We start from the raw sequence: 22026 nt of genomic DNA on the forward strand, positions 1-22026 counted from the left end.
TGGGTGCTGGGCTGGGCCAAATGGTATATGAGCCCCAGGTATGCCATTACAGAGTTCATTGTGCCTGGGCTGCTCTTTGGGGTAAGTGCTTTGTTTTTCCTTCAGTCAGTTGCAGGGTTCTTTGGGCAGGTTGGAGTCTATGGATTTCTAGATTTTAAGTGCTTGGAAATCACTTACTAGAGGGATATTTAGCAGAGGTTGCTGGCTCACTTGTTTTTGGGGTGGTGGGATCCACTTGTGTTTTTGGGTTATATTTGAATCTCTAGACGTATGAAGGCACTTGTGTAACTCTCCAGAGGACTGAAAAGAGCTTGATTACACACTACAAGAAGCTTGACCACGTAGGCGCAGTATTACCAAGAGACTGAGCAGGGTTGTATCAAAGTTACCTTTTTCATCTGTAAAGGGTAGGTCTGTGATCGGCGCCGCCCGGGCACATTTTGGCGCGGCGCCGCCCGGGCACATTTTGGCGCGGCGCCGCCCGGGCACATTTTGGCGCGGCGCCGCCCGGGCACATTTTGGCGCGGCGCCGCCCGGGCACATTTTGGCGCGGCGCCGCCCGGGCACATTTTGGCGCGGCGCCGCCCGGGCACATTTTGGCGCGGCGCCGCCCGGGCACATTTTGGCGCGGCGCCGCCCGGGCACATTTTGGCGCGGCGCCGCCCGGGCACATTTTGGCGCGGCGCCGCCCGGGCACATTTTGGCGCGGCGCCGCCCGGGCACATTTTGGCGCGGCGCCGCCCGGGCACATTTTGGCGCGGCGCCGCCCGGGCACATTTTGGCGCGGCGCCGCCCGGGCACATTTTGGCGCGGCGCCGCCCGGGCACATTTTGGCGCGGCGCCGCCCGGGCACATTTTGGCGCGGCGCCGCCCGGGCACATTTTGGCGCGGCGCCGCCCGGGCACATTTTGGCGCGGCGCCGCCCGGGCACATTTTGGCGCGGCGCCGCCCGGGCACATTTTGGCGCGGCGCCGCCCGGGCACATTTTGGCGCGGCGCCGCCCGGGCACATTTTGGCGCGGCGCCGCCCGGGCACATTTTGGCGCGGCGCCGCCCGGGCACATTTTGGCGCGGCGCCGCCCGGGCACATTTTGGCGCGGCGCCGCCCGGGCACATTTTGGCGCGGCGCCGCCCGGGCACATTTTGGCGCGGCGCCGCCCGGGCACATTTTGGCGCGGCGCCGCCCGGGCACATTTTGGCGCGGCGCCGCCCGGGCACATTTTGGCGCGGCGCCGCCCGGGCACATTTTGGCGCGGCGCCGCCCGGGCACATTTTGGCGCGGCGCCGCCCGGGCACATTTTGGCGCGGCGCCGCCCGGGCACATTTTGGCGCGGCGCCGCCCGGGCACATTTTGGCGCGGCGCCGCCCGGGCACATTTTGGCGCGGCGCCGCCCGGGCACATTTTGGCGCGGCGCCGCCCGGGCACATTTTGGCGCGGCGCCGCCCGGGCACATTTTGGCGCGGCGCCGCCCGGGCACATTTTGGCGCGGCGCCGCCCGGGCACATTTTGGCGCGGCGCCGCCCGGGCACATTTTGGCGCGGCGCCGCCCGGGCACATTTTGGCGCGGCGCCGCCCGGGCACATTTTGGCGCGGCGCCGCCCGGGCACATTTTGGCGCGGCGCCGCCCGGGCACATTTTGGCGCGGCGCCGCCCGGGCACATTTTGGCGCGGCGCCGCCCGGGCACATTTTGGCGCGGCGCCGCCCGGGCACATTTTGGCGCGGCGCCGCCCGGGCACATTTTGGCGCGGCGCCGCCCGGGCACATTTTGGCGCGGCGCCGCCCGGGCACATTTTGGCGCGGCGCCGCCCGGGCACATTTATCTTAGATCGAGCTAACGAGCAGCTGAAGTAAAGCAACTAGGAAGAGAGAGGTATTGCAGCAGGTACGCTGTGGCTGTGAGGTGCCTCAGGGTGTGCTTTTCTCTCGTCCCTGCAGGTGCTTGGTGCAGTCTTGGACAGGGAAATCCCCGTGTCACGGAGCAGTGAGGGAAGGCGAGCGTGTTGTCAGCCTGGTCGTCCCTTAACCGAAGTGAAGGGACATAGTGGGTTTATGTGGCAAGGTTTTGGTAGCAGGGAGCTCTAGGGGTGCCTTCTGTGCGAAGAATCTAGAAGCTGCCCCATGTTAGGTAATGGCCCCGCTGCTGAGCGGAGCCAATAAGTGATGTTGTTTGCGCGTCTGTGAGAGCATATTTAAGACAGGGAAAAAAAAAAAAAAACCACGCTGGTCCACGCAGCAGCTGGGAGAGCAAGAGGAGTGAGGAACAGCCTTGCAGGCGCCAAGGTCAGTGAAGAAGGAGGGGGAGAGGTACTCCAGGTGCCGGAGCAGAAGTCCCCTGCGGCCTGTGGCGAGGACCATGGTGAAGCAGGCTGTCCCCCTGCAGCCCACGGAGTACCACGGTGGAGCAGGGTTCCATGCTGCAGCTGGTGGAGGAGGCCACGGTGGAGCAGGTGGACCTGCACTGATGGAGGCTGCGGCCTGTGGAAGACCCTTGCCGGAGCAGATTCCGGGCCGGACCTGTAGACCGTGGAGAGGGGACCACGCAGGAGCAGGTGAGCTGGCAGGAGCTGCTGCCCGTGGGGGACCCAGGTTGGAGCAGTTTGCTCCTGAGGGATGGACCCCGTGGTATGGACCTACATCTGGAACAGTTCTGGAAGAGCTGCTGCCTGTGGGAAGGCCATGCCAGATCAGTTGACCAAGGACTGCATCCTGTGGGAGGAACCCCACAGCACAGGGGATGAGGGCGTCCGAGAAGGAGTGGCGGCAAAGAAGCGCTATAGACTGACCATAAACACCGATCACCTGTACCGCTGGGGGGGAGAAGGTGGAAGAGGGTGGTTGGGGGGGAAGGTGCTTTTGGTTGCTTTCGTTTGTTTCTCGCTTCTCTACATTGTGTAGTAATAAGCAATAAATCTTTCTATCTTTCTATGCTGAGTGTGTTTTGCCTATCACGATATTTACTGTGTAATCTCCTTGTCCTTATCTCAACCCTTGAGCCCTTTTTCCTTGTATTTTCTCCCTGTCCTTCTCTGAGGAGGGAGAGTGAGAGAGCGGTTTTGGTGGAGCTCGGTCGCCTACCCCTGTAAAACCACCACAGGGGAAGACGTTCAGGTGTTTCCCTCTGAGGGTCTGAGGTGAGGCTGGCTGGGACAGAGGAGCAGTGTGGCAGGTGGTCGCTTGCAAGCACAGTGGTCATTTTGTCCTTCTGTGTTCCCAGGTGGCATGGGTGATGGTGGCCGTTCCTTTCGAGCTTGGATCTAACTTGCAGGTACAGAGGCAAGTGGACTGCTATTTGAAACGAAAACATTAAATATGGGGTGACTTCTGTTGTTGAGGGATGGGTGCTAATGCTGTCAGCTGAATGTTTATCGTCTGACTGTGTTTTCCTTTGTTCAGGCTGAAACGCAGTGTGCAGTACAGGACGTCACGACCCGAGCTACCTCTGGAGTGACTCTGGTGTGTGACGAACAGAGGTAGCTGTTATTTTTGGGTTGCGGTTGTCACTGCAGTTTTTTTAACTATATCGAATAGAGTAAAATTCCAGTTTCTCTTTTAGAGGTGCTCTAGGTGGCTTCAGAGAACGGGTGGAAGCATCTGCCATGTGGGGTAGGTAAGCGGCTGAGGTAAAGGAGGGGATGAGAGTAACTGTCCTGAGGGTGCAGTGTCTTTTATTGCTGTGGTTGCTTTCTCTTGTGCTTATCAGGTGCCACAGGCAAGGCGGGTTGTGATAGTCTTTGGAATAGGAGCAAAGCAGGTGACTTTAATTCTGTTTGGTTCTTGAGACAGGAGTTGTAGAGGAGAAAAGCTTTCAATATTCAAAGCTGAAGCAAAAATAAATAAACCACAGCTGCTGCTTCTCTTTCTACTTGTGCTTTGCCCCTCCCCTTTCCCAGGTGATTGGCTTTGGGTTCCAGGGAGGGCCTAGTGGTCATTGAGTCACAGGCATCCCTTCAGAGAGCTCATTATGCCTGGGCTGCACTTTGGGGTAAGTGCTTTGTTTTTCCTTCAGTGAGTTGCAGGTTTCTTTAGGTGGTTAAGAGTCTATGGACTGATGCGTTTCCAAGTAGAGACCGGTACGCCCATCTTTGTGAGGTAACAACTGGTAGGATCTGTTAGAGTAAACCAATCTAGTAATAGGTGCCTGTATTGCATGCAGCTCTTCTTCAGGTGAGTAATTGTTATAGCATGTTTACGGATAGGATGGCAGTGCTACTTTGTGTGTTTGCTTTTGGTTCTGGGTCCCTTATGATTTTTGCTGAATTAAGGCAAATATTATGAAAGTTATAACCTTGGTGGCAAAGTGATGGAGCAGGGTTTAGGAGATAAGTATCATCGAAGCTCCCTGTGTAAGCATGCATCTGAAAAGAGTAGCAGTAGGCCTGTAAGGGGTAGTCTTTTTCAGGGTTAGGGACAGTTTGTTATATTTTTGGAGCTTTTGCCTGTGGTTTGTGTGGCTGTAGAGTCTTTAGATGTTGCAGCCTTCTAGTTTTTAAGTGCTTGGAATTCACGTAATAGAGGTGTGCTTAGGAGGTGTTGCTGGCTAACTTGTTTTTGGGAAATGGTGGGGTACGGTTCCTTTTTTTTTGAGTTATCTTTTAATCTCTAGGTATATCAAGTCATTTGCATAACTGTCCAGAGGCTTCACAAGGAGCTTCAGTACGCATCCGAAGGGGCTTGACCGCATAAGTGCAGTATTACGGAGAGACTGAGCAGGGTCACCGTTCTCATCTGTAAAGGATAAGTCTGTGATTACCCCTGTTGGGGCTGCTGTGCATTCATGGCCTTTTGGCATTTGTGGACCTGAGGGTGTGTTTTTTTTTTTTCTGGCTCTCGTCTCTGTGTTTGAGTCCTCTGCAAGGAGCTGTACTGTTTGTGTGTCCATCACGGATATGACCTTCTCTTTTTGTTTCTTGTATCCCAGGGCATGGGCCCGGACACTTGAATGAGGCACGAGGGTGAGTGGACGGCAGTGTGGGCCCTGAGTTGGTCAGTGGATTGTGTTAGTCTGCTTTGCCTGTTATGCAGGCTTTGGAAGCACCTTGAAAGAGCAGAGTACATCTCCTGCCACGTTCCTGAGGCGCGCCAGGTGTCAGCGGTTCCAGTTCCTGAAATGCTGGAGATGCTCGGAGCACAAGAGGAGCTGGGAGCGTGATGCATCTCCTTGGGATGTTAGGTGAGCAAAGCGGTGGTACTGGGTTGGGGAACATGGGTCTGGGGCTTCTTGGCTGTTGGGGTAGGGGAGGAAAGAAGAGGAGTGGGTATAGACTGTTTTGTGGATTGTCATTTTTGTTTGTTCTTTCTCCTTGGTCTAAGCTACGTGACCTTGGCTCAGCACAGTAAATGGAAGCGCTAAGCCTGGATCGGGAAGGTGAGTGGAGAAAAGTTGGAAAAAGGGCATTGGTTTTGGTTTGGTAGTCTATTGGTCCCACCTCTGGGTGACTCCTCTTTTCCGGGGACGAAGAAGATAGTGGGAACATCCTAGTTGGCCTCTGTGGTCCACCTTGAGGATGGATTGTGACCCCTGAGAATTAAGTCCAGGGGCAAATACTGTGTGTTTGGGGGTGGTTGGCAGGGGAAGGCGGGCAGTTGTCTGGAGTTGGTCTATCTGACTTCAGTAGCAGAGCAGGTCAGTGGACTACTGTTTTGTTTTTGAGGTGGGTGTTTCACTGGAAGAAGTTTGGCTGGTGTGCCAGTACCCGATGGCACTTTATTTCTGCAGATGAAGAGGAGCCTCGTGCCGGAAGCAATGTCCTGGCTAGCCTTCGTGTTCCTTGATGAGGATGGAACCTGCCTCCTGTCATTCCAAGCTAAGTTGGGGTGCAAGTGCTATGTTTGCTTTCGGGTTTTGAATGCACACATAGGGCGAGGGTCTGTGCTTTTAAGTCATTGCTGTGGATGGGGCCTTTTAGGATTGATCACGGTCAGACAGTGTGTGGGGGCGTGGGATTCTGTCAGGTAGGGCTTGAGCACGTGCCAGGCAGGGCAGTTCCAGCTTGGTGTCTGTGTTCTGTGTTGTCTGTGCTGTGCTGTTGCTCCTGGTGCTTGGCAGGCCCTGGGGAAGCCGTCCTGAGGGTGTTGAACACTTGACCTCACTGGAATAATGCTGATGCTCAATCGGAAGCTGAGCATTTCTTGTCTTGCAGTGGGAGCTTAAAGAGATCATTTCTTCTGTGCATGTAATTTTTTTGTATCAAATGTTTCTTGATGCGATCATCATATGTTACGCGCTCCTCAGGTCTTGATATCCTCATTGCCTTTTTCCACTGGACAGATTAGATGGGCAACTTGTTAGCCACACCAAAGGTCCTAAATGCTTGTTTCATCATCGTAGGGCTGATCTGAGCACGTCTTGTCTTGCAGTCGCAGCCTGAAGCGCAGATGTGTTTCAGGTCTTGTGCATCATATTCGATTTCAGATGGCATCTGTTTCCATCCTCGCTGTTGCAGAAGTCATCTGGGTCGCATCAGGAGCTCTGTCTTGGGAGTTCATTTCCGAAGCATTTTTCTTCTGGGGTTTGCACTCCCCATCCTTCTGGTCTCTTGTCTTGAAGGCAGGCTTTTTATGCCTCCATCATCCCAGTTCTGGCAGTTGCTTCCAGTCGCATGTAGTGACATTTGAGTCTCTCCTTGGGTCTGCTGCAGGGCACCTGTTCTGACTAGCTGTCGCTGTAGGGCTTCCCTCTGGGAGTCCTTTTTTTGCGCCTTGTGTTCTGTGTTTTGTTTGTAATGTTTGTAGCGTGCCTATGTTTTTGGCCTGGAACTGTCCTGCCTGGCAGTTAGTGATGGTAGCTAACGTGGCGGTGTACTAATACATTGTCCGGACTGTTTTGGCAAAGACATCCGGTCTGCCTCTGGGCACGTACTGAAGGGCAGCTGGCACAGAGTCATCTCTGTGGTGTTTGGCAAATGTGGAGGGGGAGACTTGAGCTGCTTGCGAGCAGCTGTTTGCATAGTGCTTGAGTAGTGCTAGAGGAGAGGTCTGTCATTGAATCTTGAAAGCTCGCAGATGTGGAGTGTTTTTATTTTTCTCCAGTCCTAGATAAACCTTAGGAGGAACAGGTCACAGGAAAGAGCTCCTTTTGGAACTGTCAAGGACTCGGTAGGCAACCCGGTGACTGGCTTGATCTACTTTCCAGGTGCTGAGGCAAGGGGGCTGCTGTTTTGAAATGATAAAATTAGCCATGGGGTCCCTTGTGTTGTTGAGGGATGGGTGCTAATGCTGGCAGCTGAATGATTACCTTCTATGTTTTCATTTGTTAAAGCTGAAACACAGCGTACAACCTGGGACGTCACACCCAGAGCTGCCTCTGGCAAGGTGAGCGATGAACAGACGGAGCAGTTATAGTTGGGTTGTGGTTGTCACTGTCACTCTAAGTGACCCCTCTTTTCTGTTTTAGAGGTGTTGTAGCTGGCTTAAGAGGGTAGATGGAAGCATCTGCCTTGGGGTAGGTAAGCGGGTAGAGGTAAGGCAGCAGATGAGAGTACCTGTCCTAGCTGTGCTGCGGCTTTGGATGCTGCCTTAGCCTATGCTTTTCTTCCTCTTTCACAGGTGTCTCGCACAGGCTCAAAGGAGCAAACTGCATTCTGAAGAGCTGCTTAAGTAGGGGGGCTGGTCATGAGCTGGGTTGGAGCGGAATGGCCAAGTAGCACGAGGTGACTATGAAAGGTCTCTGTCTTGCTTTGCAGGTGCCATGGCAGGCTCTCCACAGAAGTGGCTGAGGATTTGAGATGAGGCCGGAGAGTGACAAGGAGCAGTACGTGCAGGGATGGTTTCCAAGCGCTGCGGTTGCTTTCTCTTCTGTTGATCAGGTGCCACAGGCAAGGTGGGCTGTGACATCAGTCTTTAGAATGGGAGCAAAGCAGGTCACTGGAATGCCGCAGGGCATCTGAGAAGGGTGTTTTAACAGGAAAAGTTTGTCTGGCATGGCGGTGTCTGATGGCAGTGTGTTTCCACAGGTGAAGAGGTGCCTGGAGCCCCATCTCATCTAGCCTGCACGTGCCTTGAGGATAAAGCCTGCTTTCCAGCAGTGTGGAAAGCACCACCAGTCCGTGGTGCCGGCCCGGCCGAGTTGGAGCATGTGAGCAGCTGAAGAAAAAGAGCTAGAGAAAGAGAGGTATTGCAGCAGGTACGCTGTGCCTGTGAGGTGCCTGAGGATCTGCCTTTTCTTTTTTTTCTTTTGTGGGTGCTTCCTGCAGCCTTGGAGAGGTGAATCCCCACATTGTGGAGTGCTGAGGAAAGGCGAGAGGGTCGTCAGCCCAGTCAGTGTCCCTAAGCAAGGTCCCCCTAAGGCAAGTCCTTGAAGTGTTTCCCCTGGTTTAGCAGGTGCTGCAGCAGGCCTTCCTCAGAATCTGCTGAGGGTCTGAGGTGAGGCTGGGTGGGATAGAGGAGCAGTGTGGTGGGTGATTACTTGAGAACACAACGATCATTTTATCCCTTTGTTTTCCCAGGTGGTGTGGGTGATACTGGCTGTACTGTTGGAGCTTGGACTCAGAGAGGAACGGGTGAGCACAACCGTATGTTGCTTCAGCGGTAGTCAGTATTGTGGAGGAGGTGGGCATCAGGGCCGGTGTGCTAGTGAATGCTGGTACGCTGTTTTTGCAGATGATGATGAGCCTGGCCATGGACTAAGATGTCTCTCAGTGTCTGTGCATTTCTTGAGGTGGAGGGAATTTACCATCCAGCAATCTGAGAGCTAAGTTGAGGGGCACCTGGTATTTGCATATGTGGTGTGGCTGATGGGAGCTGGGAGCCGGAGCAGCATGGAGCCAGCCGGCTGAATATACTTGGTGCCACTGTGAGGGTGGTTGAGGCTGCGTCACCTTCAGGCTGCTTGAGGCTGGGTCACCAGGCTAATAGAAGGAGCAGGGGTTATTTTGTAGTGTGAGTGTATGTGCCAGGCAGGACAGTTCCCATCTGTTTATTTGTCTTGTAGTGCTGCTTCTGCAGGGTGTGTTCTGTGTCATGCACTCCTCGGGTCTTTGTATCAAATGTTTCTTGATGTGATCATCATGTTACGTGCTCCTCAGGTCTTGATATCCTCATTGCTTTTTGCACTGGACAGACTAGAAAGGCAACTTGTTAGCCGTACCAAAGGTCCTAAAAGCTTGTTTTGTCATCATGGGTCTGATCCGAGCACTTCTTGTATTGCAGTCGCAGCTTAAAGCTCGGATGTGTTTCAGGTCTTGTGCATCATATTCGGTTTCAGATGGCATCTGTTTCCATACTCACTCTTGCAGAAGTCATCTGGGTCGCATCAGGAGCTCTGTCTTGGGAATTCATTTCCTAAGAGATTTCTTCTGGGGTTTGCACTCCCCATCCTTCTGGTCTCTTGTCTTGAAGGCAGGCTTTTTATGCCTCCATCATCCCAGTTCTGGCAGTTGCTTCCAGTCGCATGTAGTGACATTTGAGTCTCTCCTTGGGTCTGCTGCAGGGCACCTGTTCTGACTAGCTGTCGCTGTAGGGCTTCCCTCTGGGAGTCCTTTTTTTGCGCCTTGTGTTGTGTGTTTTGTTCGTAATGTTTGTAGCGTGCCTATGTTTTTGGCCTGGAACTGTCCTGCCTGGCAGTTAGTGATGGTAACTAACGTGGCGGTGTACTAATACATTGTCCAGACTGTTTTGGCAAAGACATCTGCTCTGCCTCTGGGCACGTACTGAAGGGCAGCTGGCACAGAGTCATCTCTGTGGTGTTTGGCAAATGTGGAGGGGGAGACTTGAGCTGCTTGCGAGCAGCTGTTTGCATAGTGCTTGAGTAGTGCTAGAGGAGAGGTCTGTCATTGAATCTTGAAAGCTCGCAGATGTGGGGTTTTGATTTTTTGTTTGTATTTCGTTCCCCTCCCCAGTAGAGGGGTAAACCTTAGGAGGAACTGGTCACAGGAAAGAGCTCCTTTTGGAACTGTCAAGGACTCGGTAGGCAACCCGGTGACTGGCTTGATCTACTTTCCAGGTACTGAGGCAAGGGGGCTGCTGTTTTGAAATGATAAAATTAGCCATGGGGTCCCTTGTGTTGTTGAGGGATGGGTGCTAATGCTGGCAGCTGAATGATTATCTTCTGACTGTTTTCATTTGTTAAAGCTGAAACACAGCGTACAACCTGGGACTTCACGACCAGAGCTGGTTTTGGCAAGGTGAGCGATGAACAAATGCAGCAGTTATTTTAGGGGTGCGGTTGTCACTGCAGTTACTTAACTACACAAAATACAGTTAAAGTCCTGTTTATATTCCAGAGGTGTTGTAGCTGGCTTAAGAGAGCAGATGGAAGCATCTGCCTCGAGGGCAGGTGAGGGGGCAGAGTAAGGGAGCAGGTGAGAGTACCTGTCCTAGCTGTGCTGCGGCTTTGGATGCTGCCGCGGCCTATGCTTTTCTTTTTCTTTCGCAGGTGCCTTGCACAGACCCAGAGGGGCCAAGCTGCACTCTGAAGAGCAGCACGAGAAGGGCAGGCTGGTCGTGAGTGGGGTTGGAGCAGAATGGCCAAGTTGCGCAAGGTGACTGCGAAGGGTATCCATCTTGCTTTGCAGGTGTCATGGCAGGCTCTCCACAGAAGTGGCTGAGGATTTGAGAAGAGGTTACAGAGCATCAAGGAGCGGCACGTGCAGTGACAGTTTCCAAACGGTATGGTTGCTTTCTCTTCTGTTGGTCAGGTGCCACAGGCAAGGTGGGCTGTGACACTAGTCTTTAGAATCGGAGCAAAGCAGGTCACTTGAATGCCGCGGGGCATCTGAGAAGGGTGTTTTAACAGAAAAAGCTTGTCTGGCATGGCAGTGCCTGATGGCAGTGTGTTTCCACAGGTGAAGAGGTGCCTGAAGCCCCATCCTGTCTAGCCTGCGCACACCTCGCTGAGAAGGAAAGCCGCTTTCCAGTAATTCAGAAAGCCAAGTTACGTCTCGGCCTCGAGCATCTGGGGCGTGTGCCTGTGCTTTTGGGCCTGTCTGTAGCGTTTGGCACCTGCATTAGTACTTGCTTGGCATATGTTTAGGCTTTTGGGGCCTGTGTCTTGGGGGGGGGTGTGGAGCTGCTTGTACACCTTTGGGGCTTGCATCGGGGGGGGGGGGTTGGGAGTTGCTTGAACACCTTTGGGGACTGTGTCTGGGGGGGGGTCAGGGCCTGCATCTGGGGGGGTTGGAAGGTGCCCCTACAATGTAGGGATCTGTATCTGTGGGGATTGGGAGCTGCTTGTACACAGTATGGGCTTGCGTTTGGGGGTGCGTGTTGGGAGCTGCTTGTACACTGCAGGGATCTGCATCTGGAGGGGGTTGGGAGCTGCTTGTCCACCTTTGGGACTTGTATCTGGGGGGGGGGGAGCTGCTTGTACATCTTTGGGACTTGTATCTGGGGTGGGGGGGGAGCTGCTTGTTCACTGCAGGGTCCTGCCTTGGGCAGGGTTTGTAGCTGCTTGTACAGCTTTGGGGTCTGCAGCTGGGGGGTGGTTGAGAGGTGCTTGTCCACTGTAGGTGCCCACGTTTGGGGAGTTGGGAGCTGCTTGTACACTTTTGGGGCCTGCAGCTGGGAGGGGTTGTGAGATGCTTGTACACGCTAGGGGCTTCCCTGTATGGGGCTTTGGGGCCTGCCTCTGGGCGGGGGGTGATTGTGAGCTGCTTGCACACCCTTAGGGCCTGCCGCTGCGGGGGCTTGGTGCCTGTGTCTGGGGAGTGGGGGGGTTCAGAGCTGGTTGTACAGTATAGGAGCCTGCGTTGGGGGGGGGGTTGGGAGCTGCTCGTCCTCTAGACGCCTGGGTTGGGGGGGGGAGGTTTGGAGCTGCTTGTGCACCTTTGGGACTTGCATCTGGGGGGGGGGTTGGGAGCTGCTTGTACATCTTTCGGGCTTGCATCTGGAGGGGGTTGGGAGCTGCTTGTACACTGTTAGGGCCTGCCTTGGGGGGGGGTTGTGGCATGTGCCTTGGGGGTGGGGCTGGGAGCTGCTTCTATGCTGTAGGGGTCTGGGTCTTGGGGGGTTGGGGCTGTTTTTACACCTTTGGGGCGTGCCTCTGGGGAGGGTGGGGAGTTGCTTGTACACGCTAGGGGCTTCCCTCTATGGGGCTTTGGGGCCTGCCTCGGGGGGGGGAGGGGTTGGAAGCTGCTTGCACACCCTTGGGGCCTGCCTCTGCGGGGGCTTGGTGCCTGCGTCTGGTGAGTGGGGGGTGGGGGGGGGGGTTCAGAGCTGGTTGTAGTGTAGGAGCCTGCGTTGGGGGGGGTTGGGAGCTGCTCGTACACTGGACGCCTGGGTTGGGGGGGAAGGTTTGTAGCTGCTTGTGCACCTTTGGGGCTTGCATCTGGGGGGGGTTGGGAGCTGCTTGTACACCTTTGGGACTTGCATCTGGGGGGGCTTGGGAGCTGCTTGTACACCTTTGGGGCTTGCATCTGGGGGGGGTTGGGAGCTGCTTGTACATCTTTGGGACTTGTATCTGGGGGGGGAGTTGGGAGCTGCTTGTACACTGCAGGGTCCTGCCTTGGACATGGTTTGTAGCTGCTTGTACAGCTTTGGGGTCTGCAGCTGGGAGGGGTTGTGAGTTGCTTGTACATGCTAGGGGCTTCCCTCTATGGGGCTTTGGGGCCTGCCTCTGGGGCGGGGGGGGTTGTTGTGAGCTGCTTGCACACCCTTGGGGCCTGCCTCTGCGGGGGCTTGGTGCCTGTGTCTGGGGAGCGGGGGGGTTCAGAGCTGGTTGTACAGTATAGGAGCCTGCGTTGGGGGGGGGGGTGGGGTGGGAGCTGCTCGTACACTGGAAGCCTGGGTTGGGGGGGGGAGGTTTGGAGCTGCTTGTGCACCTTTGGGGCTTGCATCTGGGGGGGGTTGGGAGCTGCTTGTACACTGTTAGGGCCTGCCTTGGGGGGGGGGGGTTGGGGCATGTGCCTTGGGGGTGGGGTTGGGAGCTGCTTCTATGCTGTAGGGGTCTGGGTCTTGGGGGGTTGGGGCTGTTTTTACAGCTTTGGGGCGTGTCTCTGGGGAGGGTTGTGAGTTGCTTGTACACGCTAGGGGCTTCCCTCTATGGGGCTTTGGGGCCTGCCTCTTGGGGGGGGGGGCTTGGGAGCTGCTTGCACACCCTTGGGGCCTGCCTCTGCGGGGGCTTGGTGCCTGCGTCTGGTGAGTCTGTGGGGGGGGTTCAGAGCTGGTTGTAGTGTAGGAGCCTGCGTTGGGGGGGGGGTGGGAGCTGCTCGTACACTGGACGCCTGGGTTGGGGGGGAGGTTTGGAGCTGCTTGTGCACCTTTGGGGCTTGTATGTGGGGGGGGTCGGGTGCTGGTTGTACACCTTTGGGGCCTGCCTCTGGGGAGGGAGGGTGGGGAGTTGCTTGTACACCTTTGGGGCCTGCGTCTTGGTGGGGGGGGGGTTGGAGCTGGTTGTACACCTTTCGGGCTTGCGTCTGGAGGGGGTTGGGGCCTGCCTCTGGGGGGGTGGTTGTGAGCTGCTTGTACACCTTTGGGGCCTGCGTCTGGGGGGGGTGGGAGCTGCTTGCACACTGTTAGGGCCTGCCTTGGGGGGGGGGGGGTGGTTGGGAGCTGCTTCTACGCTGTAGGGGTCTGGGTCTTGGGAGGTTGGGGCTGTTTGTACACCTTTGGGGCGTGCCTCTGGGGAGTGTGTCTGGTGTTTGGGGGCTTTTCTGTAGCGTTTGGGGCTTGCATTTTGGCTTTGGGATGTGTCTTGAGCTTCTGGGGCCTAGCTGTAGTGCTTGGGGCCTGCATCTGGGGCTTTTCTGTAGCATTTTGGTCGCGTTTGTGATTTGGGGTCTGTATCCAGGGTTTTGCCTTTTTTGTAGTTTTCAGCTTTGTGTCAGTTTCTTTGTGGGTTGCCTGGGGTTAGGGGCAGTTTGGGGTTTGGATCATTAGTCAGTGTCATTAGCGTTGGGGGGTTGATACGCAGGGTTAGGGTTGTGGTTAGAGTTGTTAGGGTTAAAGGGAATAAGGATTTTAGGGTAAGGGGATCAAGGTTGTGGGAATAAAAATGTTTTTGCACAGAGTTACATTGTTTAGAGGGAAGGAAGGTGGTGTTGAGATATGCTTGCAGTGATAAGAAAGCTTACCAGACAACCTTGTGAAATGCAGACAACCAGAATCCTTAGAGCAATTGGTTGGAAATCACGGTGTAAGAAACATTACCACCTCAAAGAGGAAAACAGTCAAGGAAAAAAGAAAATTGACTTGTAACAGGCCAGCAGCTGTGTATTTTCAGTGAAGTACCGGATAGATTGTGAACCTGGATTACCCAGTCAATGGGGAAACTGAAGCAAAGAATCTCAGAGCTGGTGAGGAGCTGAAGTAAAGGAGTTGGGAAGAGAGAGGTATTGCAGCAGGTACGCTGTGGCTGTGAGGTGCCTCATGGTGTGCTTTTCTCTCGTCTCTGCAGGGGCTTCGTGCAGTCTTGGACAGGGAAATCCCCGTGTCACGGAGCAGTGAGGGAAGGTGAGAGTTTTATCAGCCTGGTGATCCCTTATCTGAAGCGAAGGGAAGACATTCAGGTGTTTCCCTCTGAGGGTCTGAGGTGAGGCTGTTTGGGACAGAGGAGCAATGTGGCAGGTGGTCGCTTGCAAGCACAGCGGTCATTTTGTCCTTCTGTGTTCCCAGGTGGCATGGGTGATGGTGGCCGTTCCTTTCGAGCTTGGATCTAACTTGCAGGTACAGAGGCAAGTGGACTGCTGTTTTGAAACGAAAACATTAAATATGGGGTGACTTCTGTTGTTGAGGGATGGGTGCTAATGCTGTCAGCTGAATGTTCATGGTCTGACTGTGTTTTCCTTTGTTCAGGCTGAAACGCAGTGTGCAGTACAGGACGTCACGACCCGAGCTACCTCTGGAGTGACTCTGGTGAGTGATGAACAGAGGTAGCTGTTATTTTTGGGGTGCGGCTGTCGCTGCAATTTTTTTAACTACATCAAATAGAGTAAAATTCCAGTTTCTCTTTTGGAGGTGCTCTAGGAGGCTTCAGAGAACGGGTGGAAGCATCTGCCACGTGGGGTAGGTAAGCAGCTGAGGTAAAGGAGGGGATGAGGGTAACTGTCCTGAGGGTGCAGTGGCTTTTGCTGCTGTGGTTGCTTTCTGTTCTGTTTATCAGGTGCCACAGGCAAGGTGGGCTGTGATAGTCCTTGGAATAGGAGCAAAGCAGGTCACTGGAATGCTGTTTGGTTCCTGAGACAGGAGTTGTAGAGGAGAAAAGCTTTCAATATTCAAAGATGAAGCAAAAAAAAATAAACCACAGCTGCTGCTTCTCCTCTTTCTACTTTCTTGTGTTTTGCCCCTCCCCTTTCCCAGGTGACTGGCTTTGGGTTCCAGGGAGGGCCTGGTGGTCATTGAGTCACAGGCATCCCATCAGAGAGCTCATTCTGCCTGGGCTGCACTTTGGGGTAAGTGCTTTGTTTTTCCTTCAGTGAGTTGCAGGTTTCTTTAGGTGGTTAAGAGTCTATGGACTGATGCGTTTCCAAGTAGAGACCGGTACGCCCATCTTTGTGAGGTAACAACTAGTAGGATCTGTTAGAGTAAACCAATCTAGTAATAGGTGCCTGTATTGCATGCAGCTCTTCTTCAGGTGAGTAATTGTTATAGCGTCTTTACGGATAGGATGGCAGTGTTACTTTGTGTGTTTACTTTGTGGTTCTGGGTCCGTTATGATTTCTGCAGAATTAAGGCAAATATTATGAAAGTTATAACCTTGGTGGCAAAGTGATGGAGCAGGGTTTAGGAGATAAGTATCATCGAAGCTCCCTGTGTAAGCATGTGTCTGAAAAGAGCAGCAGTAGGCGTGTAAGGGGTAGTCTTTTTCAGGGTTAGGGACAGTTTGTTTTATTTTTGGAGCTTTTGCCTGTGGTTTGTGTGGCTGTGGAGTCTTTAGACGTTGCAGCCTTCTAGTTTTTAAGTGCTTGGAATTCACGTAATAGAGGTGTGCTTAGGAGGTGTTGCTGGCTAACTTGTTTTTGGGAAATGGTGGGGTACGGTTCCTTTTTTTTTGAGTTATCTTTTAATCTCTAGGTATATCAAGTCATTTGCATAACTGTCCAGAGGCTTCACAAGGAGCTTCAGTATGCATCAGAAGGGGCTTGACCGCATAAGTGCAGTATTACGGAGAGACTGAGCAGGGTCACCGTTCTCATCTGTAAAGGATAAGTCTGTGATTACCCCTGTTGGGGCTGCTGTGCATTCATGGCCTTTTGGTATTTGTGGACCTGAGGGTGTGTTTTTTTTTTTTCTGGCTCTCGTCTCTGTGTTTGAGTCCTCTGCAAGGAGCTGTACTGTTTGCGTGTCCATCACGGATATGACCTCCTCTTTTTGTTTCTTGTAGCCCAGGGCATGGGCACGGACACTTGAATGAGGCACGAGGGTGATGCATCTCCTTGGGATGTTAGGTGAGCGAAGCGGTGGTACTGGGTTGGGGAACGTGGGTCTGGGGCTTCTTGGCTGTTGGGGTAGGGGAGGAAAGAAGAGGAGTGGGTATAGACTGTTTTGTGGATTGTCATTTTTGTTTGTTCTTTCTCCTTGGTCTAAGCTACGTGACCTTGGCTCAGCACAGTAAATGGAAGCGCTAAGCCTGGATCGGGAAGGTGAGTGGAGAAAAGTTGGGAAAAGGGCATTGGTTTTGGTTTGGTAGTCTATTGGTCCCACCTCTGGGTGACTCCTCTTTTCTGGGGACGAAGAAGATACTGGGAACATCCTAGTTGGCCTCTGTGGTCCACCTTGAGGATGGATTGTGACCCCTGAGAATTAAGTCCAGGGGCAAATACTGTGTGTTTGGGGGTGGTTGGCAGGGGAAGGAGGGCAGTTGTCTGGAGTTGGTCTATCTGACTTCAGTAGCAGAGCAGGTCAGTGGACTACTGTTTTGTTTTTGAGGTGGGTGTTTCACTGGAAGAAGTTTGGCTGGTGTGCCAGTGCCCGATGGCACTTTATTTCTGCAGATGAAGAGGAGCCTCGTGCCGGAAGCAATGTCCTGGCTAGCCTTCGTGTTCCTTGATGAGGATGGAACCTGCCTCCCATCATTCCCAAGCTAAGTTGCGGGGCAAGTGCTATGTTTGCTTTCGGGTTTTGAATGCACACATAGGGCGAGGGTCTGTGCTTTTAAGTCATTGCTGTGGATGGGGCTTTTTAGGATTGATCACGGTCAGACAGTGTGTGGGGGCGTGGGATTCTGTCAGGTAGGGCTTGAGCACGTGCCAGGCAGGGCAGTTCCAGCTTGGTGTCTGTGTTCTGTGTTGTCTGTGCTGTGCTGTTGCTCCTGGTGCTTGGCAGGCCCTGGGGAAGCCGTCCTGAGGGTGTTGAACACTTGACCTCACTGGAATAATGCTGATGCTCAAACGGAAGCTGGGCATTTCTTGTCTTGCAGTGGGAGCCTAAAGAGATCATTTCTTCTGTGCGTGTAATTTTTTTGTATCAAATGTTTCTTGATGCGATTATCATATGTTACACGCTCCTCAGGTCTTGATATCCTCATTGCCTTTTTCCACTGGACGGATTAGATGGGCAACTTGTTAGCCACACCAAAGGTCCTAAATGCTTGTTTCATCATCGTAGGGCTTATCTGAGCACTTCTTGACTTGCAGTCGCAGCTTAAAGCGCAGATGTGTTTCAGGTCTTGTGCATCATATTCTGTTTCAGATGGCATCTGTTTCCATCCTCGCTGTTGCGGAAGTCATGTGGGCTTCATCAGGAGCTCTGTCTTGGGAGTTCATTTCCGAAGCATTTTTCTTCTGGGGTTTGCACTCCCCATCCTTCTGGTCTCTTGCCTTGAAGGCAGGCTTTTTATGCCTCCATCATCCCAGTTCTGGCAGTTGCTTCCAGTCGCATGTCGTGACATTTGAGTCTCTCCTTGGGTCTGCTGCAGAGCACCTGTTCTGACTTGCTGTCGCTGTATGGCTTCCCTCTGGGAGTCCTCTTTTTTTTTGCGCCTTGTGTTGTGTGTTTTGTTCGTAATGTTTGTAGCGTGCCTGTGTGTGTGTGTTTGGCCTGGAGCTGTCCTGCCTGGCAGTTAGTGATGGTAGCTAACGTGGCGGTGTACTAATACATTGTCCGGACTGTTTTGGCAAAGACATCTGCTCTGCCTCTGGGCACGTACTGAAGGGCAGCTGGCACAGAGTCATCTCCGTGGTGTTTGGCAAATGTGGAGGGGGAGACTTGAGCTGCTTGCGAGCAGCTGTTTGCATAGTGCTTGAATAGTGCTAGAGGAGAGGTCTGTCATTGAATCTTGAAAGCTCGCAGATGTGGGGTTTTGATTTTTTGTATGTATTTCGTTCCCCTCCCCAGTAGAGGGGTAAACCTTAGGAGGAACTGGTCACAGGAAAGAGCTCCTTTTGGAACTGTCAAGGACTCGGTAGGCAACCCGGTGACTGGCTTGATCTACTTTCCAGGTGCTGAGGTAAGGGGGCTGCTGTTTTGAAATGATAAAATTAGCCATGGGGTCCCTTGTGTTGTTGAGGGATGGGTGCTAATGCTGGCAGCTGAATGATTATCTTCTGACTGTTTTCATTTGTTAAAGCTGAAACACAGCGTACAACCTGGGACTTCACGACCAGAGCTGGTTTTGGCAAGGTGAGCGATGAACAGATGTAGCAGTTATTTTAGGGGTGCGGTTGTCACTGCAGTTACTTAACTACACAAAATACAGTTAAAGTCCTGTTTATATTCCAGAGGTGTTGTAGCTGGCTTAAGAGAGCAGATGGAAGCATCTGCCTCGAGGGCAGGTGAGGGGGCAGAGTAAGGGAGCAGGTGAGAGTACCTGTCCTAGCTGTGCTGCGGCTTTGGATGCTGCCGCGGCCTATGCTTTTCTTTTTTTTTTGCAGGTGCCTCGCACAGACTCAGAGGGGCCAAGCTGCACTCTGAAGAGCAGCACGAGAAGGGCAGGCTGGTCGTGAGTGGAGCAGTGGAGCAGAATGGCCAAGTTGCACAAGGTGACTGCGAAGGGTATCCATCTTGCTTTGAAGGTGTCATGGCAGGCTCTACACAGAAGTGGCTGAGGATTTGAGAAGAGGTTACAGAGCATCAAGGAGCGGCACGTGCAGTGACGGTTTCCAAACGGTATGGTTGCTTTCTCTTCTGTTGGTCACGTGCCACAGGCAAGGTGGGCTGTGACACTAGTCTTTAGAATCGGAGCAAAGCAGGTCACTTGAATGCCGCGGGGCATCTGAGAAGGGTGTTTTAACAGAAAAAGCTTGTCTGGCATGGCAGTGCCTGATGGCAGTGTGTTTCCACAGGTGAAGAGGTGCCTGAAGCCCCATCCTGTCTAGCCTGCGCACACCTCGCTGAGAAGGAAAGCCGCTTTCCAGTAATTCAGAAAGCCAAGTTACGTCTCGGCCTCGAGCATCTGGGGCGTGTGCCTGTGCTTTTGGGCCTGTCTGTAGCGTTTGGCACCTGCATTAGTACTTGCTTGGCATATGTTTAGGCTTTTGGGGCCTGTGTCTTGGGGGGGGTGTGGAGCTGCTTGTACACCTTTGGGGACTGTGTTTTGGGGGTGGGGTCAGGGCCTGCATCTGGGGGGGTTGGAAGCTGCTCCTACAATGTAGGGATCTGTATCTGTGGGGGTTGGGAGCTGCTTGTACAATGTAGGGATCTACATCTGAAGTGGGTTGGGAGCTGCTTGTACATCTTTGGGACTTGCATCTGGAGGGGGTTGGGAGCTGCTTGTCCACCTTTGGGACTTGTATCTGGGGGTGGGCGTGAGAGCTGCTTGTACACTGCAGGGTCCTGCCTTGGGCATGGTTTGTAGCTGCTTGTACAGCTTTGGGGTCTGCAGCTGGGGGGTGGTTGAGAGGTGCTTGTCCACTGTAGGTGCCTACGTTTGGGGAGTTGGGAGCTGCTTCTACGCTTTTGGGGCCTGCAGTTGGGAGGGGTTGTGAGTTGCTTGTACACGCTAGGGGCTTCCCTGTATGCGGCTTTGGGGCTTGCCTCGGGGGGGGTGGTTGGGAGCTGCTTGCACACCCTTGGGGCCTTCTCTGCGGGGTCTTGGTGCCTGTGTCTGGGGAGCGGGGGGGTTCAGAGCTGGTTGTACAGTATAGGAGCCTGCGTTGGGGAGGGATTGAGAGCTGCTCGTACACTGGACTCCTGGGTTGGGGGGGAGGTTTGGAGCTGCCTTGTGCACCTTTGGGGCTTGCATCTGGGGGGGGGGTCGGGTGCTGGTTGTACACCTTTGGGGCCTGCCTCTGGGGAGGGAGCGTGGGGAGGGAGTTGCTTGTACACCTTTGGGGCCTGCCTTGGGGGGGGTTGGGGCATGTGCCTTGGGGGATGGGGTTGGGAGCTGCTTCTATGCTGTAGGGGTCTGGGTCGTGGGGGTTTGGGGCTGTTTGTACACCTTTGGGGTGTGCCTCTGGGGAGGGCGGGGAGTTGCTTGTACACCTTTGGGGCCTGCGTCTGGGAGTGGGTCGTGGCCCGCTTGTAGACTTCTGCAGCCTGCGTCTGGTGTTTGGGGGCTTTTCTGTAGCATTTGGGGCTTGCATTTTGGCTTTGGGATGTGTCTTGAGCTTCTGGGGCCTAGCTGTAGTGCTTGGGGCCTGCATCTGGGGCTTTTCTGTAGCATTTTGGTCGCGTGTTTGTGATTTGGGGTCTGTATCCAGGGTTTTGCCTTTTTTGTAGTTTTCAGCTTCATGTCAGTTTCTTTGTCGGTTTCCTGGGGTTGGGGCAGTTTGGGGTTTGGATCATTAGTCAGTGTCATTAGCGTCGGGGGGTTGATATGAAGGGTTAGGGTTGTGGTTAGAGTTGTTAGGGTTAAAGGGAATAAGGATTTTAGGGTAAGGGGATCAAGGTTGTGGGAATAAAAATGTTTTTGCACAGAGTTACATTGTTTAGAGGGAAGGAAGGTGGTATCGAGATATGCTTGCAGTGATAAGAAAGCTTACCAGACAACCTTGTGAAATGCAGACAACCAGAATCCTTAGAGCAATTGGTTGGAAATCACGGTGTAAGAAACATTACCACCTCAAAGAGGAAAACAGTCAAGGAAAAAAGAAAATCGACTTGTAACAGGCCAGCAGCTGTGTATTTTCAGTGAAGCACCGGGTAGATCGTGAACTTGGATTACCCAGTCAATGGGGAAACTGGGGAGGGTCCTGGTCACCGAGAGGAAAAAAAAATTTATATAAACTGTGTTATGGAACTAGTAGGTAGTTTGTGGGACGCCTGCCATTGCAATCGTGAATAAAAATGCTACTTCACTGAGATTCTTGCCTGAGCCTATGTTATTGGTTACAGAGTGTTTCTAACAAGGTGTTAGGGTTTTAAGGTTTCAGGGCTAAGGCACTAGGGTTGGGTTTCAGGGTTAGGGTTTTCAGGGTTTAGGGTTAGGATTTTAAGGTTGTTAGGGCTGGAGTTATAAGGGTTAGGGGTTGGGGGTTGGTGTGTTAAGGTTTTAAAATATTTTGTGGTTTTAGTGTTGATAGGGTTTTTAGGGTTAGGGTCTTAGGGTTTTAGTTATGGTCAGGTATTTAGAGTTAGGGTTTTAAGGTCTTAAAAAAAAAAATTAAGGTTAGGATCTCCAGGGTTAGGGCTTTGAGAATCTTTACTTTTTGGGTTAGGGTTTAGAGGGTCTTAATTTTTAGGGTTAGGGCTTTTAGGCATAGGTCTAGTGTGGTAAATTTTATCGGGTTAGGACTGTAAGGGTTTTTAGGGTTAGGGTTTCTAGGGTTTTTTGGGGTAGGGGTTAGGGTTAGAGCGGTGGTTGCCGTAGGCTTAGGGGTCAAGGTTCTGAGGGGTTAGGCCTCATATTAGGGCGGAAGGCCAAAATAAGAGGGTGGGAGCCCCCCCAAAATTGAAGGGTTGAAGCCCCAAGTTAGGGGAAGGAACGTCAAAATAGTGGGGTCCCCCAAAATTGGGCGGAAGAGCTCTTAATATTGGGGGAAACCCAAAAAAGGAGGGTGGGGGACTCTAAAATTGGTTGTGTCCCCCCCAAAATTGGTTGTGTCCCCCCCAATTAGGGGAGGAACCCCCAAAATTGGGTGGGCGAACCCCCAAATTGGGGGGGAAGAAGACTTAAATGGAAGTGTGAAATTCCAGAATTGAATGTGGACCCCCCAGAACACTCTTCAGGGGTTTAGTGTGGTAAATTTTATCGGGTTAGGGCTGTAAGGGTTTTT

At 53.3% G+C, this 22026-nt stretch overlaps 1 protein-coding gene across 11 annotated transcripts; it reads left to right on the forward strand.

The window, feature by feature from the left end:
- The first annotated feature begins 1696 nt into the window (after nt 1-1696).
- On the forward strand, nt 1697-19601 carry LOC310889649 (uncharacterized protein). Of its 11 annotated transcripts, none has more exons than XM_083817469.1 (27): nt 1697-1883; nt 2235-3132; nt 3216-3266; nt 3395-3471; nt 3555-3604; nt 3702-3752; nt 3892-3983; nt 4605-5171; nt 5312-7141; nt 7260-7312; nt 7395-7442; nt 7547-7597; nt 7684-7820; nt 7954-8075; nt 8194-8286; nt 8446-8499; nt 8600-8694; nt 9838-9941; nt 10070-10122; nt 10199-10606; nt 10783-10870; nt 14030-14229; nt 14331-14465; nt 14549-14599; nt 14729-14788; nt 14891-14938; nt 15036-15196. In XM_083817469.1, exons 3-7 carry the CDS (start codon nt 3228-3230, stop codon nt 3921-3923), a joined length of 249 nt encoding a protein of 82 aa, XP_083673595.1. In that variant the 5' UTR covers nt 1697-1883; nt 2235-3132; nt 3216-3227; the 3' UTR covers nt 3924-3983; nt 4605-5171; nt 5312-7141; nt 7260-7312; nt 7395-7442; nt 7547-7597; nt 7684-7820; nt 7954-8075; nt 8194-8286; nt 8446-8499; nt 8600-8694; nt 9838-9941; nt 10070-10122; nt 10199-10606; nt 10783-10870; nt 14030-14229; nt 14331-14465; nt 14549-14599; nt 14729-14788; nt 14891-14938; nt 15036-15196. The 11 variants fall into 11 exon arrangements, 3 of the variants coding, with proteins under 3 accessions (XP_083673595.1, XP_083673593.1, XP_083673594.1); XR_014576676.1 differs by lacking the exons at nt 1697-1883; nt 2235-3132; nt 3216-3266; nt 3395-3471; nt 3555-3604 and adding exons at nt 15947-16320; nt 16461-16515; nt 16802-18320; ... (1 more) ...; nt 18745-18979; nt 19156-19601 and having other exon boundaries at nt 3615-3983; nt 15036-15324; XM_083817467.1 differs by lacking the exons at nt 3702-3752; nt 3892-3983 and having other exon boundaries at nt 4920-4953; nt 5024-5171.
- Nucleotides 19602-22026: the final 2425 nt, after the last annotated feature.

Source organism: Anser anser (assembly GCF_964211835.1).
Source record: "Anser anser genome assembly, chromosome: Z".
Taxonomy (NCBI): domain Eukaryota; kingdom Metazoa; phylum Chordata; class Aves; order Anseriformes; family Anatidae; genus Anser; species Anser anser.